The sequence below is a fragment of the Chinchilla lanigera genome, unplaced genomic scaffold (genome assembly GCF_000276665.1).
Source record: "Chinchilla lanigera isolate Chin_1 unplaced genomic scaffold, ChiLan1.0 scaffold00023, whole genome shotgun sequence".
NCBI classification, from domain to species: domain Eukaryota; kingdom Metazoa; phylum Chordata; class Mammalia; order Rodentia; family Chinchillidae; genus Chinchilla; species Chinchilla lanigera.
The window spans coordinates 5,983,378-5,998,162 of record NW_004955424.1 but is presented as its reverse complement, the minus strand read 5'-3'; the positions used below and the strand labels follow the sequence as shown (position 1 = coordinate 5,998,162).

The 14,785-nt window shown below is 37.6% G+C and overlaps 1 protein-coding gene across 2 annotated transcripts in view; it reads left to right on the top strand.

Moving 5' to 3' along the window:
• The window catches only part of Ctnna2 (catenin (cadherin-associated protein), alpha 2), a 1,070,661-nt gene extending 1,057,668 nt beyond the window's left edge, over positions 1–12,993 (top strand). For both annotated transcript variants that reach the window (XM_005385453.2, XM_005385454.2), the window contains one exon: positions 11,803–12,993. In XM_005385453.2, coding sequence (XP_005385510.1) covers positions 11,803–12,090 — 288 coding nt within the window. In that variant the 3' untranslated portion in view covers positions 12,091–12,993. The remainder of the gene's footprint in view (positions 1–11,802) is intronic.
• Positions 12,994–14,785: the final 1,792 nt, after the last annotated feature.

The window sequence follows — 14,785 nt, the reverse complement described above, 5'->3', positions numbered from 1 at the left end:
TGAAAGAAGAGTTGAAATTTTGGGATTAATGTAGTGAATTATTTTTTATATTTTTATATAAGTGTAGCACTTCATTAATTTTTGAATTGCATGTAAGTAATCATTGTTCATGAATTTGAAGAAAACCATGTTATCAAAGTGAAAGGTGATATTAATATACTACATAGTCCTCTCTTAAACATAGCCTTATTTCAAGATCCCTAGTGTATATCTGAAATCACAGGCAGTATAGAACTCTATGTGCTGTACTTATAATCTTCAGCTGCCAAGTGACAAATGTGTAGATACATTGGACAAAGTTTTGACTCACATCTTCAGCAAAAGTATGTAAGATTTCATCATACCCCTGAGAACAGAGAGTAGTTTAAAACTTATGAATTGTTTATTTCTGGAAATTTCTATGTGGTATTTTCATCCTGAAATTGACTCTGGGTAACTGAAGCTGTGGAAAACCAAATCATGAATAAGGTGAACTATTTTATTTTTAATGAAAGCAGTGATTGCACAGGTGACTCAAACCAAAATATACCCTTCCTTGCAGCCCTGTGGGTACAATTAGAGTGAGGGATAAGGTAAATGGGTTCCATCTTGAATTCTTAACTCTCCTCAGTGGCTAATGTTTGGGCTGTATGTTGAGAAGAATATGTTTAGGACTAGTAGTGAAGGAAATAATTCTAAAAATAATATTGAAACCAAAATAGGATTTTTTAGCTTCTCACCTTAGATGTTTAAACATTGTCTTTCCAGGCTACCTTATCTTTTCTCCTCTTAGTAGACCTGGACTTTCTATTTTCAGTCTTCCTCCAACCACTACCAAATCTTGAATGTGCTTAGATATTTTGATTGTCACATTTTTATGTCCTTCCCATGTTACTAAATCTTCATTCCTTCTTTATTCTAAAGGATTCAGTAGTACTTTTAAAAGGTATAAACATTTTGATCCTTTTCTATTCTGCTCTGGAATATCTCTGATAAACTAACATAATATTCAAATACTTAAATCAAGTCAAAATATAAATAACTTCAGTAAGAAAGAGCTAATGAGAGCTCCAAATGCTAGACGGGTAAAACTTTCAAAGGAGAAAGTAAGTCAGGGGTGGTAGAAAAATATAAGTTGCAAAAGTTTTTCTTTTTGTTTTGACTCAGCAGTGATTTGGGGAAAGATGGATCATAGTAATCATAAAATTCAAGGTTAGTTATGGATTTACCTTGGGCTAGGTATTTACATTTAAGAACATTAGCTTACGTAGTGCTTAATAAGCCTAGGAAAGATATTTTCATTTTTATTCTGAAGATAAAGAATTTGAGGTAGCGCTAAGTGTTCAAACTCATGTAGTTAGTGACTAGTCCAATTATGACTGAGGTCCAGCTTTATTCAAAACGTAGCCCAGATTATCACTATGAGAAGAACAGATGGAATGGAGGGGCCAGGATGATGAGAGGTGAATAATGAAGGTAAGGATGTGATTCCAGAGGAGAAAAAAATGCACAATACTTGAAAGAAAAGGGTGATGAAGAGATGAAGAGGAGACTTGGGTCCTGAGGAGAGAGACACAAACTCAATGGGGAAGGAACTCTGCTTTTCTTGTGATTCTCCATCTAGTACCTGGGTAGGACCAGAGGCTTTGACCAGCTCATTCCACACACCTGATATGGAGAAGTGTACTGGCTAGGTGGGAGTTTATTTGTCCTAGCACATGAGTGATGCCATGTGATGATACCTTTAGTAATGTTTGATTGTGAACAGTGATGAAAGGATGAAGACTGATGCACGGCCTTCGCATTCTGCTCACTTTCTAGGCACAACACTCCCCTTTCCAGCACCCGATGCGACAGTGCTTGACTCATCCTCTACTCTCTACTCAGTGGCTGTATGTGTGTCATTCTGGAGGCTGGGAGCACTTTTATAAATTGTTAAATAGCCTTCAGCACTTATTAGCAGACACTCTGATATATTTTGTGAAATTTTTGCTTCTTTTGGTTTTTTTTTTTCCGGTACCGGGAATCGAACTCACAACCTCTCACTTGCCAGGCAGGCGCTGTGCCGCTGAGCTAAATCCCCAGCCCCTTCTTTTGAATTTTTGGATAAGAGTTTCTCTTACATTGCCTTCTATTATGATGCCTTTTGGGAAGGGGGATTGGTGAAAACAGAAGGAGCGCAAACAGTGCACTCTCATTGTTGGGACAAAAGGCCCAACACACACAACCTAAAGGACGAGCTCTTTCATTTGGTTCAGGGTTTTACTCCTTGGTCAGTTGGCTCCAAAGCAGAAATTTCATGGCAGAAGGGCATCGTGAAGAACTACCCAGTTCACAGCAGGAAGGACACAGAACACACACATATACACATTCATACACACACCCACACACCAGTGCTAGTGAGATGTATATACTTATGAGGAACCCCCATCCACCTCCTCCTACTAGGGCACACCTCCTAATAGCACATGCAGCTATGAACATCAGTAGATGAATCCGTTGATGAGTATAACATCCCCATGATCCAGTCATCTCTGCAGGTATCTCTTAATCCAGTCCCCTTAATAATATTAACTGGCACTAATAGAGATTGTCTCCCACAAGGGAGGAATCAAGGATACTTAACCCTTAGGAAGTTTCTTTGATATAAAAATAAATGTTGCAGAGCATACTGGTACACACAGTCAGAGATGGCACCATGAACTGTGGATGCTTAGCACATTTATGTGACATAAAGACTGTCTCTCAGCCTACGAATAGCTCCTACTCATAGTAGGTATTTGAACATCCATTGGCATTTCCTTTGCCTGATGGATTTATTTCTCATGGTTCTCTTTTTCTGTGGAAGTAGTAAATGTATAAAGGACCTATGGGACAGGAGTTTCCAAAATCTGGGAAAATGGAGGAAGCTGAAAGGTACCATGGAAGGAGGAAGCCCAGACAAGGGAGGTAGGGAGCTTTCTAGTACAGGTGTTCCTGTTCACAGCTTTTCAAGGGCAACATGTCTAAACACTCCAAATCCTCTTTGAGATTCCAAGTTTAGCAAGAATGTCTCATTTTGGGTTGAGCAAAAAATGTTCTGCCTTTAATGGCAAGAGAAAAATGGCTCTAAGCCAGGTTTAGGAGATTTGTTGACTGTAATTAAGCCTTCATGGGAGTCCCCAAGGTTTACTTACCGATAATTGAAAAAATGCAAATGAAGACAGTTAATCAGTGGACTGGCTGACTATGAAGCGCTACTACCTACCTAAATGAATTAAAACCGAAGACACAAATATGTCCAGTTGTGAAAGCTACCTGAGTACCGATTGGCACATTTCTCAGCCAGGCTCTGGAGATCTTTTTCTTAGCCTGACTGGGATTGCAGTACCTCTCTATGAAGGTCTTTGCCAATTTAATCTTGAGCCATTACATACAGATTTCCTAACAACTGGCCTCCCACACTGGTACAGCACCAGCTGCCTCTCTGGCATCACTCAAGGAAACCCTGCAGAAAAAATAACAGGCCTGTTGTCCTCCTTTCAACAATGATTGATCCACTATTTAAAGCTCTAAAATATTCACTTTTCAAAGCCTAGTAATCAAATAGGAACACCCCTTGTATTCAGGTTTTAGCCTCCCAGCATTTTGGCCATCCATTATGGCAGATTACTGTATGTTATATTGTTTTAATGCATTTTAGAAAACAGTAAGAGCACTCTATCTATGATGGTCATTTTCATCTCACGTATTACACTCATCAAATATATGCAGCTAATTTTTAACCCTCTGATTTAAAATCATTGCCTACAGTGTTTTGTACTTCTGTTAGTATTTATGCCTTCTCATTAATGATTTTATTAATTGGCAGCTTATAATATGGTGTCAGTAGAAAGAAGTGCACAATCTGCTCCTAAAAAATTAATTGTGGGAACAAAAGCGTGAATGCAGCATTATTGAAATAGAAATATTTGTCAGTGGTCTGATAGGATGCAATAACAACAAAAAGTATTAAACAATTTAATATAAATACACAAGAAGTACTGTGGATGATGTCTTTGTTCTGTAAACAGAATCAAATAGGTTTTGACAACTCTGTCACAGTGTAGCTTCTTGGAGGCGGGAGTAATATGTTTCCTTTCTTCCACCACTTAGTGAATTCTAAAGGAGCAAAATTCCATGATTGATTAATAATGTCTGCCAGGGGCTTGGGATCAGTGGCAAACTGCTGTCCTGTGTTTGCCACTGTCATGTTTTAAGAGAAAGAAATCCAGCTTTTCAAATTTGCTTCATTGTTTGAGGAAGAAGAATAAGTGGGCCAGAGCACTTGTGTGAGGGCTTTCCATAACAGAAATTTCTTTTCTTTCTTATTTTATTTACTCCTTTGTAAGTGTATAAGTGTATCTTGAGAAGACCTCAGTGGAGAAAGATGTCATTCTACTGTACCTTTTCTGCACCTTTTCACCATGTCTTTGTTTGCCTGAGTTATTTGTTGTCCTGGACTTGCTAGACTTTTAAAAAATTGTTATTGATATAGACCCTGGGAAAAGTAGGCAGATATTTCAAGGCATTTCAAATGTATCACAGTTTCTAAGGAGATCAAATATCTCTTCAAAGCCTCATGGATTTTTAAAACATGAAATGTTCCTCTTGGCAGATAATAGGCTCCAATGCTGTAGGTTTTAACCTTCCATTCATTAACAGAAAAGCTAACTGGTCGCAAAATCTTTTATTTTTTTCTCCCTGCAAGCAATTTGTGACTCCTTTTTGGCAGATAATTGTTTAAATATAATTAAATGACCGACTCCAGTGGAAAATTTTGGTTTTCTCAGGGTGTTTGCTTTCAATTTATTGTCAATTCTTCCATCACAACTTCCTCTACTGGAATGGGTAGGGTAGCATCATTAAAATACTCCTCTTGCAAGGGGCTAAAGTGGGGTTTACCCATATTTGGGAAACCATTTCCGCATTCTCGTATTCAGCACTATTAGCTCTGGCTTCAGATAATGAAAATAAAATAGCCTCAGCCCAGAAGGGAATGGGTTCCCTCTCCCAGGCACTTCCAAGCCTTTTGAAGTAATCAAAGCATACTCCTAAGTATGGATGTTTCAAAATCACCTTTCAAATGGACCTGGCATATTTTATTCTGTTTAACTTTAGCCAGTAGTCCTATGACATTTGTATTATTTTTAATCCAGTTAACAGATGGCTTTGTACTTTAGAATCCCATGATCTGCCATTAATATTTCATTATTTGTTGCTAATCGATAGATAATCAACTTTGCAAACTAATGCAAAATATGTGGCTTCTTATAGCTGGTTACCCAAAGCTCATTATCCAAAAAATTCCTGGGTAAAACACAGACACATCAAGATAGACATACAACCTGAAAATGCATCTATTTCTACCTGCATGTCATAAATGGATGCACGTGAAACACAGTGCATTGCTATCCTCTTCTGGATTTATATGTGGAGCCTTACAAATTAATATTTCAAGACATTTACTCTTTTATATGCAGTTAATCCAATGTATTTCCCACCCTTTTCATATTGTTTTCTACTTTAACATTGTTATGTGGTTGGTTTTTAAAATTTTTTTGTTTTTTAAGCAAGTTATTAAAAATCTAATCTGTATTTTCTTGGCCCCAGGAAGTTTACCATTATCACAAAGGGTGAAGGATTATTAGTTACTTAACTATGCCCTAGTCAGACAAGTCTGCTTTTTATCCAAATAAGATATTTCTTGATGATATGTTTTAGATTATTTAAAAGGATATTAATTTTTGTCTTAAAGCCCTATGCTGAGAAAAATTCTAGTATATGTATTGAACATTTTGACCTGGAGAGAGAAAACAGATTTAATATTTCATCCAGCATTCATAAGTAAAGATGTATAAAAACATCAAGAACTAAGAAGGGAAGAAAACAATCAGACATAAATTGATATACCTTATCCACCTATAGGATGCAAAATCCAGTTCATGAAAGAACTTAGAAAAGCAATATTAGCAAGATATGCAGTTTCTTATATCTGCTTATCCAGGGATTATTATCACAGCAATTCCTTGGTAAAACACAGATACTGCAAACTCATTCTATCCAAAGTTAAATTCACCAGCATAGCAATTCAATTTTCCTCTTTTTTTATGCAGTCTCAATATATAGACAGTTGTATTAGCTGAGAATTTGAGAGTTGCCCTTCTTCATCATGCTTAAGTACCCACCCCTGCTCCACCCTCTTATTTTGCCTATTAAAGAAAGCTTAGATATCATGACAACCATGAAGCCCATATTTCCTGATGTATTCTCCCTGACTCAAAGTAGATCTACCTTTTTTTGATCCTTGAGCACACTGCATCCCTCTAAAAGATTTATTGCAGAGTACTACATTTTTTGTGCTCTTCTTAATGTATTGTGAACTCTTGTAGTTCAGCACTTATGCCTATGTATGCATGTATACTTGCACTTAAGAACACGGTTACTACAAAATAAATATTCAATAGGTGTCTGAAGAAATATGTGGACTGGATACAGGTGTAGGTAGAAAGATGAATGGATAGAATGGGGGGAAGAGGGTAAAGGAGAATACAGCATTTCAAGAGATATAGCTGCAGTTCTTTTGAAACAGTGTAATTCAATTGTGTAGACCCTACTTATTTCAGTTGAAATTGAACGCACGCTGCATGCAAACTCAGATTTAATAAAATAATATGCAACTAATGACATGGGAGCTTCAGGACTGCCCAGTTAACCATGTAAGCTCTAAGTTCATTCACGCACATTTTAGGACGTTTTTGGGCTCTGAAGTTGTAAAGAACAGCATAAGCAATAAATGAGAGAATCATAGCTCAGGAAAGTCTTCCTTCTAGTTCCTCCATCCACTCAAAACACAAGCTCAAGACTGTATATGGGAATGTAAGTCTGACTCTTTATTAGAAGTTGAGTGATTTTAAGAAGAAACCAGAGGTAATAGAGGCAGAGGAGGAAAAAACCCACCGGAAAACGCCTTACAGAAACAGCTCTCTCGCCCTTATTTGCTTTACATGGACTGTAATAGTACAAGATGTGAGGAAACATCTGCTGCCTTTTTAAAAACAGTAGTTTGATATTTTAAAAGAATAGTGACAGAATTAGGAAAATTCTAATTTCCATGCTTAAGGACTGAAGACACCTATGGAATGAAAGTGGCGGAATTAGTCTAGCACAGCTCAGTAGACTTTGGGATTGAGGATTGGTCTACAGAGTGTGGCTGTAGGACGCTGCTTGAGGCCATGATTAGCACTCCGGCTGTGTAGTCACCTGAGTTTAAATCTTGACTTTATCACTTATTTGCAGAATGACATAAGGCAAGTAATGGGTCTTCAGAGTCTCAGTTGGCATAATTCTATTACCAACCTCTTCACGGCTTAGAGATTACATGAGAGAAATGACACTTGGGGGGGTTGGTCCTGACACTGGCACGAAATCTCATTTGCCAAATGTATGCTCTTCTTTTCAAAATTAGCTGAAACTGCAGTTTATCTTAGACCAGATAAGGAACTTGATGGGATCTCTACAGTGAATAGAAAGGTCTCTGAAGGGTAAAAAGTTTCTGCAGAAATCGATATCTATGCAATGGGTGAGGTGTGGTTGCCTTTTGAGGCTATTTTAAAGTTCTCAGGAATTGAGATAAAGCTTTTTAGGGCACTCATTAGAGTAGCTGAACTCCTTCTGAAAGTCTAACTGTGGTTAGAGCTGGGTAGTAAAAGTGCTTTAGAGAAACTAAGTAAATACTACTATATGGGAGCTGTTCCTGCTCTGAGGGAGAATTCAAACCCAGAAAAAGGTATCAGTACCCAGTGAAGACATACGTTAGGCCAAATTCCAGGAGAGTCCAGGTGCTGTGAATGAAGGTTGGGCTCACAGCTGTCCTGAGGCAAACCACAGCAGGCCAAGAGTAGAGGTCAGGCTTCCAGCCTAGAGAAAAGAAATGGAAACAGGTCCATGTGGGTGAAAGGTAGTCACTGCTCATAAAAAAAAAGAGCGCAGAAACTCAACATGCTCCACAGGAGCAATGCTGTGCCATGGTGTTCAGTCAGATGGTTTTAGAGAGACAACACTGGATTGAAACCCTATTTTACCTAGTACGGGTACTACTTGCCTTTGTAAGCTTCAGTTCCCCACTTATAATGGTAAAATAATTTTTCTTCTGAATTTTTGAAAAGTGACACAATTTAAAGAACTAAGGCAATGTCAGGCACATAGTAAGTCCTCAATGAACACTGGTGATTCTTGTTAGAATTTCATTTACACATATTCTATAAGCAACTTTTTTGAAAATACCACAACTACAGTATAAATCATTAAATAGAATTAAATTATGCTGAGTTGGTGTTCCTAATCCTTGTATAAAATTGTTTTCCTGCTCTTTTAAACATCTTTTCTTTAGAAGTGAATTTTTAGTATAAACATTCCAATTGGAAACCAGGTCTTAGGGCCATTTGAAATTAGCACAAAGAAAACCCTTTGTAAATAAAAATTCTTATTGTGCTGATAGTTATCTAAATCACAAAAAGGATTCTAGGAAAAATCGTAAAATTTATCCTTTGGCCATTCAACTTTTTAAAATGTCACTTTTTTTTTTTTTTTCCAGTATGGGGAATTGAACTCATGACCTTGCACTTGCCAGGCAGGTGCTGTGCAGCTGATCTAAACCCCCAGCCCCATGAAAATGTGACCCCCAGTCACATTTTTGTACTGATAATTTTAGGTTGGGCTTGTTGTCTGCGTAATGTTGTTCAAGTTTAGTCATCTGGATCCCTCACCTCCTCCCTGTAACCTTGCCACAAATTCAAGATCTGCCTTAGTAGGTGGCTTGAATGAAACCACTGGATTTATATTTCAGAGCTCTCTCACTTTCAACCACTGTATTAGGTTTATTCACAGGATTCCTGCATCAGGCTGGGAGAGGAAATGGGTTCTGAAGATGAGACAGGCTCTCGTATTTTTGCTGCAGAATTAGACACCATCTATCTGAAAATGGAATCTGTGGTAAAAGTCTCCAAATTACTCATATCCTTCTCTTCAGATTCACTCAATTCTCCCCAGACTCACTCTTTGGGATGCATTTAATAATACTGTAGACATAACTTGTCTTATGGTATTTCTACTAATTCTATTACCCCAAGTCAGATCAATAAACCTAACCCTGACATATCATTCTACCCTTTCTCTACCCACAGCACAGAATAGAATGAACTAACTTCATGAATGAATATTTCTCATTTCTGAAACCTGACAGGCTTACAGGAAACTATCAATGGATCAAGGAGAAACAAAGTGATTTCTCTCTAGCTCCTACAGAAATTGTGACTGATCTGCAACTAATTGTCCCAATAGTTTGTTGATTCATCTCTGTCCTTCATTATTTATAATTCTACCTGGGGGTGTGACGGGAAAGATGGTAAAGTAAAATTCCATCATATGCCTGTCTATGACATGATCAAATTTTGTACGGTGGAAGTCTCAAAATCACTGTATCCATTAAGCCTTCAGATAGTGTTTACATTTCATTAATCCAGTGGTTATCAATCTTTGGCAAATATCAGAATCCCCTCGATGTCTAGTAAAACAAAGTAAGTTATTCATTCACCAAGCTTTGATCTGAGCCTGGAAGAATTCATCTTAATAATTCCCAGGTGATACTGATGCCACTGGTTTAAAGACAGTACATTGAGAACCACTGCACTAATTCCATGCTTGGCTTGTCTCCTGTTAACATGAGTAATATAGAATTTGCTTTAAACCTAGCTTTGCAAACTTTGGCTGTATAATAGAAACACTATGGGCTAAGCAATTATTTTGATATACATGCACTTTTTATAGTGTAATAGAGGGGTAAAATGCAGTAAGTGGGTTACTCTAACCATTTGGTTGAGTTACTGTCCAAAATATTCAATAATATGTCTACTGAATCCTGACTAATCCACAAATGTCTCTGCTTCTTCTCTATATTTTTATAAGAATGATGTGATATTTACCTTTAATTTTTGAAGGGTAAAGTTTGGGTTCTTTAGCATATGATAGATTCATATGAAAAGCATCGCCCATTATTTTCCTAATGATAAGACTCATTTGATTGTCATAATGTTTTAAATTTGGTGTAACTTTAAAATCTTTAATATAGACAAGGAGGAGCCAGCATAATGGTGTCAGAGAGGTGTTAGACCCAACTTCTGATGACCTTAGTCACTGCCCAGAGCAGATTTGGATCATAAGAAATAACATAAAGTGAATGGCAGTTACATAAGAAAAGGAAGCCATGGGACTTAGTGTCTCTCAGTTTAAACACTTTGGCAACCACCAAGGCCTTTAGAAGGTCCTGTGTTTCATTTCAATCCCTTATCGCAGCTACAATCTTTGACTTTAAGGTTGTGCAACAATCTCAACATCTTGGAGCGGGATATCTGGGAACATCCTTGGTTCCTTCATTTAACTTAAGGGACACCTTTCATTACTTGATATTATATGAAGTTTGATGAATGACCAACTTGTGTTGAAACCTCCCTCAGGCTGAAGTAAAAACTGCAGTTTAGTAGTTCCTTCATTTCAGTGGTGCACCTGTAGATTCCTGGCTGAAATGAAGCATGAAAAATATACTTTGGAGTTTTTCCAGCTCTATGGTTCAGGCAGTGACACAAGAAGGTTTAAACAGATATGGAATGGTCTAGCATATGTTGTATACCATACTGTCTATTGAGATCTGAGCAGAAAAGAATTAACCTGAAAAAATATCTGTAATTTGGTGATGGGCCTCTAAACCTATTCAGAAGGTGTGACCAGTGAGGGCATTTTTTTGTTTGTTTTTTTGTTTGTTTTTCCAGTACCAGGAATCAAACTAATGACCTTGCGCTTACCAGGCAGGTGCTGTGTAGCTGAGCTAAATCCCCAGCCCCAGTAAGAGCATTTTAAAGAGCTATCCTATCCAATAGGGTGGCAATATGGGCCAGTAATGTAATGATTGAAGATTCACTCCTCAAGCTGTGTAAACCAGCAGAAGTTACAAGGTCAACTCTCTCCCTGTAAAATAGAAATAATGATTCCTACCTCAGTGTCATAGGGATAGTTAGTGAGGATATACTTGAAAAAAAGTCTTAGGATAGTTTTTGACACATAGGCTGTACTAACTATTTCATTACCACATGGTCTCAGGGATCTTATTGAATGTTGTCTAATCCACAAGATCCTGGCAAAATTATTGGTATTTTAATTCGAGGTATACTTATGATCCTGGAATAAATAAATACTCTGTGCTTAGTAAGTAAAATCCAGAACATGAATCATTCATATGCTTAGCTTTTTTCATTCACACCAATCCTGATCTCAGCTATAAAAATAGCCTACAGGTACAAAGATATTTCCATAATTTGAACCATGGAATGGAAATGTAATTCCCTATCATCTTTTATTCTTCAGTGTCTGCCAAATGTTTTTGCAATATTTGAGTTATTTGTTACTGTTACTAATTAGCCTAATCTAACCACCTAATATAATAATATATGTTTCTCTTTGAGAAATCTTTCTACTTTGGAATTCTTATATGCTACAAAGAGGGCTTTGCCTAGTGGTATCAGGGCTTTTAGAAAGCTATATCCTGTAGGACAACCTTTATGTTTGTTTACTTGGAGATTAAGGATAGGGGAAGACAGATGGCTGATGTGAAGTCTGTTTACCTTATCTTGTGATAATTTTCTTATTTTTGGCAAAAAGCAACAAGCAAAACATTGTTTTAACTGTACCCACTGTCTTTTGAATTTGGAGCCTTGATTAACCCAGGTGTATCTTATTCTTCTCCTACTGTAGCTGGACAGTGCCACATCGCTTATCCAGGCAGCTAAAAACCTGATGAATGCCGTTGTGCTCACAGTGAAAGCATCCTATGTGGCCTCAACCAAATACCAGAAGGTGTATGGGACAGCAGCTGTCAACTCCCCAGTTGTGTCTTGGAAGATGAAGGCTCCAGAGAAGAAGCCCCTTGTGAAGAGAGAGAAGCCTGAAGAATTCCAGACACGAGTTCGACGAGGTTCTCAAAAGAAACACATTTCGCCTGTGCAGGCCTTAAGTGAATTCAAAGCAATGGATTCCTTCTAGGACAAAAGGCTTTTCACAAGAAAGCTTTTTCTTTCTTTCTTTCTTTTCCTTTCTTTTTCATTTGACTTCCATTTTTGTATGCATACCTGCTGACTTGTATGCCTCTGGCATGGGGACATTAAAGGAACAGCACCTGTTTGCATGTACGATGAGATGTGGTCAGTACTGCTGATCCATCTGTAGCCTGGAGAGGGGACAGGGGATGCCTGTCCTAAGGTGCCACAGAGCTGTCCTTTGCAACATTCTTTCAAAGTTGGGCAAAGAGTTCGCATCGCAATGTTTACGGGAGTGGGAGGGATGGGGGAATAAACTTAACTCTACAAAAGCAAACTCTAATGCATGCAAGAATCATTAGGTTGGCAGGTATATTCATAAGTGAAAAACCTGGAAGTGTCATGGTAGACAATAAAACTTGTATTGCTTCCTTGTCAGTGCAAAAATGTACTAGCCAATACGCTGGTGTACGGCCCACAAATTGAACAATTACCTTTGACGTCATCTCCATGATATTATGTGGATTTTTAACTGAGGCAAAACTAACTCGTCCAGCCTAAAATGCTTTTAATATCATTCTGTTCTTTCTCTTCTGGTAGTGCTATTACTAGTGCTCATGTTATCATTTTTCCCCTTTACTAAAAATGGTCAACATTCATTTGAGATGATTCAAATCCTTCTGGGGGCACTGGAAGCACAATATGGTGATCAACTTTCTTTTCCTTTCTTTCTTTTTAATTTGTGTTATGATTTTGCTAGAAATAGAAGGCCCAGTGGTGGGATGTTAGAGCAATGGAAATTGACAATGTGTGAAGGTTTAGAGGCAAATACATAGGTGTAGTGTGGAGTGCTGGTATCTAATATACCATTGTATTCACTAACTCAAAATAAACACATTTAATCTTGACACCTGAAGAATGTTTCTTTTATTTAATGCATACTTAATAAAAGATTAGAGCATCTTCTTAAAAATTAAAATACTTTTTCTGTTTTGGTTTTTACAAATTAGAAACAAAACAGATGCTATCAAACTATTCTTTCAGTCATGTTTAGAGTCCAGACATTTCTTTTATTCTGTGGTTTGGTTTCCCATTTGTCTTTAATTCACTTTCAAACTAAATGTAAATAAGAAATTCTTACATTGGACCTTTCTAGGCTATTCCGGACCCTGGGTTAAACTTATTGTGTTTCATAGAGAAAGATGATCCAAAACATTTCTTAGAGAGAAGTGCACTCATTTTGAAGTGTTTTTTTTTTTTTCTGGTTTATTTTTGATTTTCTTCTGGTACCAGGAATCGAACTCACGACCTTGCGCTTGCCAGGCAGGTGCTTTGCCACTGAGCTAAATCCCCAGCCCCTGAAATATTTCTTATTCTAAATTGGGAAATCAAGGGCTGCCTCATTGCTAAAGAAGGGGTAAGTGTGATATTTCAGCTATGGATTTGAGAGTGGAACAAAACATTGTTTTTCACCTCAGCAAAACCCAAACTCCTCCCATTAGAATGAGTTCTATGAGTTATCACATTACTATGTCTCTAGAAGACTTCTGGTAAAATATGCACATATTGTTTAGCAATGTAACAAGGTACTGGGAATTGTGAACACCCAAGTTTATATCAGCCCATGCCTAAGGGCCCAAGGGAAAGGAAAGGGGAGCTGTGGAAGAGTAAAAAGCTTAGTTCAAAATTTTATTTGGAACTAGTTCTGCTCATACCACCACTTACCACAACTGAAATCACCACCAAGACCAAGAAAGTGCTCTTAATAGAGGAAGCACCTGACCTTTAGCACTAGTCATTAAAGCACAGATAATGATTCTGCCCCCTTAACATGCATAAACGTTCAGATAAGCACCAGTGACATTCTTTCCAAACATTTAAGAATGTCTTCTTTACACCAGATTGTAGGATGAACACATTAATCTATATATTTGTGGGGGACTTTCCCTGTTAGCACATGAGTAGGGACTAGTAGCAACCAGCTTGCTACTTTTGTCCATTGACCAGAATAACAAAAGCCATGTTATCAGTTCTGAGACATCTGAACTTGGAAACAGCAGTAAAACTATTCTGTTGAGAAACCTTTCCCTAAAATAGCTGCTCACTCTATATTTCTGCTTTCTGGCTGAGTCTTTAGAAACTTGGAAAATCTGTTCACCTCCTTTCTGTAAAGATCCAAGGGAGTAGAGAGAGGAAGGGGTTAAATGCAGGGAAGAAAAGTCACATGGCTCTAAAACTGTATCATAAATAGCCAAAAAACATATGAAAAAAGTGCTCAATACATTTAACCATTAGAGAAATGCAAATCTAAGCCCAAATGAATTATCATCTCATCCAAGCTACACTATATAGTATCAAAAAATCCCAAAATGAGAATGAGCAGAAAAGGAAACTCTTACATATTGTTGACAGAAATGTAAATTAGAACAGCCACTATGGAGAAGAGTATAGAAGGTCTGTAAAGGCTTACAATACATCTCCCTTGTGACTCACCTGTCCCACTTTTGTGTATCTGCCAATGGAAATGAAATCAGCTTATCAAAGAGATACATGCCCTGCCATATTTCTCTCAGGGCTATTCACAATAGCCAATATAGAGTCAACCTGCATGCCCATACAGGGATTGGAAGTACCGAAATGGGGTATATGTGCAGGGCAATATTATTTCATCATAAAGAAGAATGGAATTCTGTCATTTGCCT